Source organism: Pseudophryne corroboree (genome assembly GCF_028390025.1).
Source record: "Pseudophryne corroboree isolate aPseCor3 chromosome 3 unlocalized genomic scaffold, aPseCor3.hap2 SUPER_3_unloc_18, whole genome shotgun sequence".
Taxonomy (NCBI): Eukaryota; Metazoa; Chordata; class Amphibia; order Anura; family Myobatrachidae; genus Pseudophryne; species Pseudophryne corroboree.
Genome location: NW_026967506.1, coordinates 913,740 through 924,365, shown reverse-complemented (window position 1 = coordinate 924,365; position 10,626 = coordinate 913,740). Strand labels below are relative to the sequence as shown.

The 10,626-nt window shown below is 45.9% G+C and overlaps 1 protein-coding gene across 1 annotated transcript in view; it reads left to right on the top strand.

Annotated features, from left to right (window-relative positions):
- The first annotated feature begins 10,208 nt into the window (after positions 1-10,208).
- The window catches only part of LOC134983550 (lactase/phlorizin hydrolase-like), a 91,913-nt gene continuing 91,495 nt past the window's right edge, over positions 10,209-10,626 (top strand). Inside the window, exon 1 of the mRNA XM_063949198.1 lies at positions 10,209-10,222. Within this exon, the coding sequence (XP_063805268.1) occupies positions 10,209-10,222 (14 nt within the window). The remainder of the gene's footprint in view (positions 10,223-10,626) is intronic.

Below are 10,626 nucleotides of genomic sequence, written 5' to 3'. Positions count from 1 at the left end.
CTTCGTTCTGGTGATCGGAGTGTGATTGACAGGAAGTGGGTGTTTCTGGGCGGAAACTGACCGTTTTATGGGCGTGTGCGAAAAAACGCTACCGTTTCTGGGAAAAACGCGGGAGTGCCTGGAGAAACGGGGGAGTGGCTGGAGAAACGCGGGAGTGTCTGGAGAAACGGGGGAGTGTCTGGTGGTGATAAATTGTCTTATTCTGAATTCCTTCGTATTGGTTGAATCATGGAAGGTCTTTCTATTAGGATATATATAGTGTATATATACATATACTGCAGGGACGTGCAGTCAGGGGAGGCAGTGCCTCCCCTGTCATTAATGATTACAATAATATAAAGAAGATACTTATGACACATAATCTGTGTCATAAGTATATGCTTTATATTAATGTAATCATTTTTAAATCATAAAACAGGTCAAAATGTGTTTAAGAGGCACTGACAGCAGTGCCTCCCGCGGCCCATGATAAGGGTCCGGAAGCAAGGGGAGGGGCCAATAAAAGGGCCGTAAAAGCCCTTTAGAAAGTGCACTGTATGCGGCACTAGAATGAGTGCCTCAGTGACAGGGGGCGTGCTTTTAACCCATATGAAAGCATGCCCCCTGTCACTGAGGCAAATATGATTGGGCGCCAGATGCAGCGATCTCCCTGTTGGTCCAGCCCACTTTCACTGCTACCGAGTCTAACCGACTGACTCGGTGCCGGGGGTAGCTGCACTCACTGCCGCTGCCCAGACCCTGGCTGCCGCTGCTTCCCGGATATTTGTGGCGGCATCAGATTTGGAACATTAGTGTCGGGGGCGATTGCTGGCGGCAACTTTAGCCGGCATTTGCCGCTGGTGGGGCCGGCAGTGCAGTAGCGGGCACTGGCGGTGGTGTGAGAACGGAGGAAGTGGGACTGGAAGAAGTGACCCGGATACACCTGAGCCCAGTTAAAATGCGCTGGGGAGTGGGAGCAGGCTATTATCCCCCCAGATATTTAATCAAACACCCGGCTGATTTTATTGGTGCCCCTCCTCCTAACAGTCACCCTGGGTTCCTGTCGGATCCATGCCCTGATCTGGAACACGCTAAAGGTGATGTGCAGCTGGGCAGAAGAAAAAGAAGTAAAATTATTTTCTGGGGGCTCGTTTGTTCAAAAATGTATTTATTAAAAATTTACTTTTATTAAATTCATTTTTAAAATAGAATTACAAAAAATGTGTACAGTATATATTTTCCTGTAAAAGTTGATAACCTCTATTTCTAGCCTCTCTTTGGGGTGTAGCACGGTATGCCGGCGCTCGGGCTCCTGGCGACCAGCATACCGGCGCTGGCAGGCTCGACCGCCGGCATACCGACAGCGCGCACTCGCCACACTATTTTATTCTCCCTCCAGGGGGGTCGTGGGCCCCCACGAGGGAAAATAGTTGTCGGTATGCCGGGTGTTGGGATTCCGGCGCCGGCATACTGTGCGCCGGGATCCTGACATTCGGTATACAGAAGACCCCGCTCTCTTTGGGATAAACACTATTAATTGGGGTGAAGGCGAGATACCTAGAACTGATAATCACTGTTATACCTTATGAATGTCATGTTATGTAAGGGAGCAACGATTTTTGCTGCGCTGCGATCAGGTCACAACTGGACAGGCGTAAGCACCGCAATGCGCAGGCGCGTTGTACGGGTACAATGCGGATCGTTGCTGGGTAATGGATTTAAGGAAGAATCCATTTGCACAGCCGATCGCAAGGAGATTGACAGGAAGAGGGCGTTTATGGGTGGCAACTGACCGTTTTCTGGGAGTGGTAGGGAAAACGCAGGCGTGTCCGGGCGTTTGCAGGGCGGATGTCTGACGTCAATATCCGGCACCAAAAAGACTGAAGTGATCGCAGCGGATGAGCAAGTCCAGAGCTACTCAGAAACTGCACAACATGTTTTTGTAGAGCGCGGCTGCACAGGCGTTCGCACTTCTGCTAAGCTACAATACCCTCCCCCGTGGGCGGCGACTAATGCTAAAAACTGCTAGTGAGCGATCAACTCGGAAGGAGGGCCTATGCTCGTTTGTTTCTGATCCAAAAGAAGTCGTCTATTGGAGACAGGTTTCAACTGTGCTTATATAGATGAAATGTACAAATACACAATTTTTGGTTAGTGAGTATGAGTTACAATATTCAATCGCATATATATATACCATACCTCAACACCATTTATCCCTGGTGTCCCCTTCTCCAAAATTCATACACTGTGTGACGGAAAATATCCACACTGAAGGTCGCCACGCGGCCGGAAGCGTGGCAAGCGCAGTGAGCCTGCGAGCGGACATGCTGTGCTTGCCGCTGGTATTCTGGCTGTCGGGATCCCAGCATCGGTCTCCTGACAGCCAGGATCGCGACATCCGGGATATCATACTGAAAGCGGTGGCACTGCCTTGGCTATGGAGAATTTGATGTATATGGGTGGTTCTGCAACACGGGTGGGTGGTATTGTTACTCTGGGAAGGGTCAGTGGTGATGATGTTTTGGGAAATAAATGTAAAGGGTGTCTCCATTATGCAGATTGCAGGAGAGGTGGGATGGCCTGTGGTCGCTATACTGGGGAGCGATAGATGATTTGGGACCATTATGCTGGAGGCTTTGCCACCACTCTCCCCTGGCTTAAGGAGCAAGGCAGGAGCTGCTGCCTTATGGATGTGTGAGGGAAGGGGGCACACACACAGCAGGCATAGCCAGGGTTGGTGATGACAGGATATAGCGCTATGGATTGTATGAGGAAGGGTGGCCCCAAATCGGTGTCTTTCTTAGGTCCCCATGAGGTCAAAATCCACCTCTGGTGGCGGCCATAGCAGCGGCTTTAGCAGCATGCCTCACCAGCCACTGACCTCACCGCACGCCACTGATATACTGTATATACAGACTTGCCTACTCTCCCGGAATGGGCGGGAGGCTCCCGAAAATCGGGTGACCCTCCCGGCCCCCCGGAAGAGCAGGCAAGTCTCCCAATTTGAGGGGTCCCCCCTGCCCGTCCGCCCACTTAGTGTGTAAAGTGAGCAGTCTGGGCAGTCGATGACGCGATTCTTGCAGAATTGCGTCATCATAGCCACGCCCCCTGCAGTGTAATGCCGGCGATCACGGCACTACAGAGCGGGGGCGTGGCTTAAAGTAGGCGTCATTGTGACTCCACCCCCTTACTGCCCTGGTATTTATGAAGGGCTTATTATGTGTTGCTGCAGCAGAGCCAGGTGGGGGGGGGGCTTTGGGTAGTCAGGGTGTATGTCACCCCGGGCCCTCCACTCTCAGGGGCCCTCCCCGTGGCTGCCACCAACCACCGACCCATTGCGGGTACTGTTTGTTTTTTTTATACTGAAAAGAAGTTCCGCCGTCGGAGTGCCCCGCCCACCATGTGATCACTGGTCTCCTCCCCCTCTCCCATCATGCACCTTGAAGCGGAGTGTACCCAACAGCTCACATCGGCGGTGGGTAATGATTTACAGTAAAGGAGAGCGTCTAGAGGGAGCAGCGATGGACGGCTGACGCTCTCCTGACGCATAAGTCATCCCAACCGCCGCATAACCGGAGAACCATCAGGCAGTAACTGCGCAATGTGTACGCACCACAATGCGCACGCGCGTCAGACAACAACGGGCATCGCCGGCCAGCAACAAGATGGTGCGAAAAATCCATGTGTGATTGACAGGTGAATTCACCATTTGGCGGGATATTCAACGTCCGCAGGGACACGCTTTACGGCTGAATCTGCGTGACTTCAGCCGACCCAGGGACTTCAGCCGACCTAGGTATGATAAGCCTCAGCCCGTCAGCATGGAAGGGACGGAGGCGTCAGAGCCGAAACTACATGTGGGCCAGCGGTGCCCTGCACACCGCGCATGTACACTGTGGGTACAAGACCGCTGGCAACACAGCAGCCCACCAGCGCGGTGACTCTGACTGCGTACATGACCGGTGAGGAGAGGCGCCGTCCCCGCTCCGCTGCGCCGGCCTCCTCAGTCCGCAGATGTGTCTTGTTACAGCTTTGGGACTCTACCTGGCGCAATTTGTAAAGGGGGACTTCACCTGCCGTAATATTTAAACGTGAAGCTCCACCCCCTGTAATGTGTAACGGGGGTCTCTCCCTGGTGTAATGTGTAAATGGGACTCTCCCTGGTGTATTGTGTAAATGGGGCTCTCCCTGGTGTAATGTGTAAATGGGGCTCTCCCTGGTGTAATGTGTAAATGGGGCTCTCCCTGGTGTAATGTGTAAATGGGGCTCTCCGTGGTGTAATGTGTAAATGGGACTCTCCCTGGTGTAATGTGTAAATGGGGCTCTCCCTGGTGTAATGTGTAACAGGGGACTCTCCCTGGTGTAATGTGTAAATGGGGCTCTCCCTGGTGTAATGTGTAAATGGGGCTCTCCCTGGTGTAATGTGTAACAGGGGACTCTCCCTGGTGTAATGTGTAAATGGGACTCTCCCTGGTGTAATGTGTAAATGGGGCTCTCCCTGGTGTAAAGTGTAAATGGGGCTCTTCCTGGTGTAATGTGTAAAGGGGGACTTCACCTGCCGTAATATTTAAATGTGAAGCTCCACCCCCTGTAATGTGTAACAAGGGACTCTCCCTGGTGTAAGGTGTGACAGGGGCTCTCCCTGGTGTAATGTGTAAATGGGGCTCTCCCTGGTGTAATGTGTAAATGGGGCTCTCCGTGGTGTAATACGGGTAAGTGGCGCTACGCTGCGGCATAATTTGAATACAGGAGAGCACTGTACAACGTAATATGAATTGTTATTGTTTGTGGCCACGCCCCTTCCCCATTAAGCCACACCCCTTAAAAATAGCAGAGCGTCTATGGCTCGCACTTTACACACCTTCATGTATGCTGGCCTTCTGAGCAGTAATCCCTCCCACTTGACAGACTCCACCCCCTCAACAGTCCGGAGACCAATTTGGCTACCGTGCATGCGCGGCAGCCATTTTGGCTGCCATTTCCAGCACCATAACAGCTGCCAGGCGCTGGACTCCGGAAAGGTAAGTATTAATATGGATGCAATGGGTGCAGTGTGCCCCCCCCCCCCCAGGACACAGGGGCCTGTGTGCGCCGCACTATTGCACCCATTATATAAACGCCAATGATGGCTGCCCACTCTACCCTCTGCAGGCTGCGCAGCCAGTATTAAACATAAGAGAAAATGGCGCTCCTGGAAAACTACTCTTTCACCGTCTGCCGCCATGCCAACGCTGGTTATTAAATAAGCCCGCACCGGAAACGCAAATTCCGTAAATACATCAACATTGGTCTCTCTCTCGTAATTCACTTTTTCAACGCCCAGGCAGCTACATGTGAGCAGCTTATGACTATTTGAGCTACAAGTATGTGGGTGGGGGGTAGCGATCAATCCATAGCCCGTGCTCCCCGCCGTCATACACGGCGCACACTCCTCGCACTGCCGATAATAATACACGTGCTCCATGACTGGATCTCAGTGCGGGGGACTCCTGGGATTGACGCTGGCGACGCCACACGGCCGCTCAGCTGGGAACGGCGGTCCTTAAGTGGGCAGGAGGGCGTGGGGCTGCGCAGCGTGACCTCTGACATCCCTTCAGCCGCACCCACCCAGCGTAAATGATTAGAAAGCGCATGCGCAAATTAATCCAGGAATCTCAGGATCCCGCCGCTCCCGGGACTGACCGCCGTAACTCCACCCACATCTCATATTCTTGTTTTATCAGGTGGGAAGATGTCTCTGGCCCTGGAGCCGGCCCTCGTGGACACCTGTTTATTACTACGCGGACGTTTCCTGGTAAAGTGACTTGTGCACATTATACACTAAACCCACAGCTCATACCTTACTCTACACGCAGCTCTGCACATATTACATCTGCTCCACCTGCACTGCACATGTCATGTCTGCCACACCCCACCCAGTTCTAACTCTCTCTGCACATGTTACACAATACATTATACTGTATATTATTTATATTGCAGGAATCGGTAGATTTCCTGGCACTGAACATGGACTACAACTGCCAGAGTGCCCAGCAGCCGCAGATGTGGAGAAGTCAGGTAGGACCTATGACTGTGTTACACATGACATGGACGCAGCTCCTATATACCCAGATCTAATGTTACATGGCCTATACTGCATATACTGCACTCATACTGCAATACAGGGGGGCACATACATTATTGTTACTGCATGCAGGGTAAATACTGGATCTCTGCACATGTTACATCTGCCCCCTGCAGTGCAGCATGGTGTTACCCAGGTGCTCAGTTACTGGCTGCTTCTGCATGTAGCCCACACATGCTGGCATCTTTATTCTCACACTGCAATGTAGCTCTGAGCTTGAAAACACCCCTCCCACACCTAACTCTCTGCACATGTTACATGTGCCCCCTGCAGTGAGTGCAGCATGGTGTTACCCAGGTGCTCAGTTACTGGCTGCTTCTGCATGTAGCCCACACATGCTGGACTGCTTTTTTCTTGCACTGTGAGCTAGGACACGCCCCTCCCACACCTCTCTGCACATGTTACATCTGTCTCCTTTCTCTGCTGCTTTGTCTGATGAGTGTGTAAGGTACTGAATATGATCTGTGTTGGGTTATGTAGAGCCTGGAGAAGAGTCTGGAGACCCTGATATTCAGCCTCTCACTGACTGACTGCAATGTGCTCTCCGAGGACAGGAGACACCTGCTGGCGTATAACCTAACTGCAGGTGAGACCGTGCCGTAGGCTTTAATGGCCCTCATTCCGAGTTGATTGCTCGCTAGCCCACGTGGGAGTGTATTTTCGCTTTGCAAGTGTGATTTTATATTAGGAAAGATTATTATACTAGGAAAGATTATATATCAGGATAGATTATATATCAGGATAGACTATTATATCAGGATAGATTATATATCAGGATAGATTATTATATAAGGATAGATTAGTATATCAGGATAGATTATTATATAAGGATAGACTATTATATCAGGATAGATTATATATCAGGATAGACTGTTATATCTGGATAGATTATATATCAGGATAGACTATTATATAAGGATAAATTATATATCATGATAGATTACTATATCAGGATAGGTTATTATACCAGGATAGATTATATATCAGGATAGACTCTTATATCAGGATAGATTATATATCAGGATAGACTGTTATATTAGGATAGATTATATATCAGGATAGATTATTATGTCAGGATAGATTATTATATAAGGATAGATTATATATCATGATAGATTGTTATATCAGGATAGGTTATTATACCAGGATAGATTATTATACCAGGATAGATTTTTATATCAGGATAGATTGTATATTAGGATAGATTATTATGCCAGGAGAGATTTTATATTTGAATACATTATTATATCAGGATAGATTATTATATTAAGATTGATTATATATCTGGATAGATTATATATCTGTATAGATTATATATCAGGATAGACTATTATATTAGGATAGATTATATATCAGGATAGACTGTTATTTCTGGATAGATTATATATCAGGATATACTATTATATCAGGATAGATTATATATCAGGATAGACTGTAATATAAGTATCGATTATATATCAGGATAGACTGTTATATCAGGATAGATTATTATATAAGGATAGATTAGTATATCAGGATAGATTATATATCAGGATAGACTGTTATATCAGGATAGATTATATATCAGGATAGACTGTTATATCAGGATAGATTATTATATAAGGATAGATTAGTATATCAGGATAGATTATTATATTAAGATTGATTATATATCTGGATAGATTATATATCTGTATAGATTATATATCAGGATAGACTATTATATTAGGATAGATTATATATCAGGATAGACTGTTATTTCTGGATAGATTATATATCAGGATATACTATTATATCAGGATAGATTATATATCAGGATAGACTGTAATATAAGTATCGATTATATATCAGGATAGATTATTATATAAGGATAGATTAGTATATCAGGATAGATTATTATATTAAGATTGATTATATATCTGGATAGATTATATATCTGTATAGATTATATATCAGGATAGACTATTATATTAGGATAGATTATATATCAGGATAGACTGTTATTTCTGGATAGATTATATATCAGGATATACTATTATATCAGGATAGATTATATATCAGGATAGACTGTTATATCAGGATAGATTATATATCAGGATAGACTGTTATATCATGATAGATTATTATATAAGGATAGATTAGTATATCAGGATAGATTATATATCAGGATAGACTGTTATATCATGATAGATTATTATATAAGGATAGATTAGTATATCAGGATAGATTATATATCAGGATAGACTATTATATCAGGATAGATTATATATCAGGATAGATTATTATATAAGGATAGATTAGTATATCAGGATAGACTGTTATATCAGGATAGATTATTATATAAGGATAGACTGTTATATCAGGATAGATTATATATCAGGATAGACTGTTATATCATGATAGATTATTATATAAGGATAGATTAGTATATCAGGAAAGATTATATATCAGGATAGACTGTTATATCAGGATAGATTATATATCAGGATAGACTGTTATATCAGGATAGATTATATATCAGGATAGACTGTTATATCATGATAGATTATTATATAAGGATAGATTAGTATATCAGGAAAGATTATATATCAGGATAGACTGTTATATCAGGATAGATTATATATCAGGATAGACTGTTATATCAGGAAAGATTATATATCAGGATAGACTGTTATATCAGGATAGATTATATATCAGGATAGATTATATATCAGGATAGACTGTTATATCATGATAGATTATTATATAAGGATAGATTAGTATATCAGGAAAGATTATATATCAGGATAGACTGTTATATCAGGATAGATTATATATCAGGATAGACTGTTATATCAGGATAGATTATTATATAAGGATAGACTGTTATATCAGGATAGATTATATATCAGGATAGACTGTTATATCATGATAGATTATTATATAAGGATAGATTAGTATATCAGGAAAGATTATATATCAGGATAGACTGTTATATCAGGATAGATTATATATCAGGATAGACTGTTATATCAGGATAGATTATATATCAGGATAGACTGTTATATCATGATAGATTATATATCCACCTGCTGCATGACGACCAATGGTGGTCGACTAAATAACTGTCGACGTAACGACCGTATCCCAAACTATTATATGGCATTTTTGTGTGTGCGCGCACGTGACAGAGGCACGCGGGCGTGTCGTGGGTCAGGGGGCGCAGACTTGCGGCACGCCTCCATAATGCTTTCACACAGAAGGGGGGAGGGGGCAAAGCAGAGAGTCTCAGTGACGTTGTGTTATAGAAATATTGGTTATCTGCGCTCGCTGCTTGTCGGCAATTGGTGCCCGAGGAACACATCATGCAGTAATAATATCACGCTGGTAGCTATGAGAGGAATAGACAGCTCCTGGGCCCCCGTAGAATCTGCGCTGGGCGGCTGCAGGACGCTAATGCGCAGTGCTCGTAGTGACCGCGCAGGTGAATCCTGCTTCATAAGACACCAAGGGGGTAATTCAGACCTGATCCAGCAGCAAATTTGTTAGCAGTAGGGCAAAACCATGTGCACTGCAGGGGAGGCAGATGTAACATGTGCAGAGAGAGTTAGATTTGGGTGTGGTGTGTTCAAACTGAAATCTAATTTGCAGTGTAAAAATAAGGCAGCCAGTATTTACCCTGCACAGAAATAGTATAACCCACCCAAATCTCCAGGTGGGAGGAGATGATGGTCAAAGTGAGGGAAGGAAAACGAGGGGCCCTGCTCGTCAGAGCTTACAATCTAATTTGCTCAGTTATCCAGACATCTAGGGTCCTATTAGTAACAGTATATACCTCCTGTATCCGCCACAATGACACTTACCACCGCTTTATGTCTTGACAGCGGTTACCGCCACCATGGCCACATTCCGGGGATATGACATCACTGATTTCTTGCCTGCATCACCCGGTGGGAAGGGAAGGTAAGTGTGTAATACAAGGTACATGACAGCACTGTGATCCTGATGCCTCCCATAGATGTGCACTTACCTCAATGCTGCTTCACTCTGCTGTCCCTGGCGGGTCCACGGGCTCTGTTGTTTCCAGGGGTCCCCACAGCATGCTCCTAGTCCATCTCCATGCCAGACTTCCCTCCAGAGTCAACACATGGGCACAGCCATGTTGGATTCAGTCACCTGACGCCTCTTAACCAATTGGAGTGCTGCTCCTGGCCAGCTGACCGTAGCATCCAATGGGTGACCAGCAGTCCCTATAAGAAGCTTTCCTGTACACTAGCGAGTTGCCAGTGCAACATTGGTTTCTAAGGTCGACTGTCCCAGCCCGATTGCCTCACCGATTCTAATTCAGTCACCAATCCAGTTCCAGTCCAGTCACCTATCAGGACTCATGTGGACTCTGTGTGTGTGTCTCTCTCTATAGACCCTCATTAGATAACAAGTTACACCGGACTCAGCACGCAGGTGTGGAGAGAGCTGGAAGTGACACAGGAATCTCACCTTTCTATCTCTCCCCTGTACTGTAGCACGGTGTTACACGCTGCGCTGTCTCCTGTACTGTAGCTTGG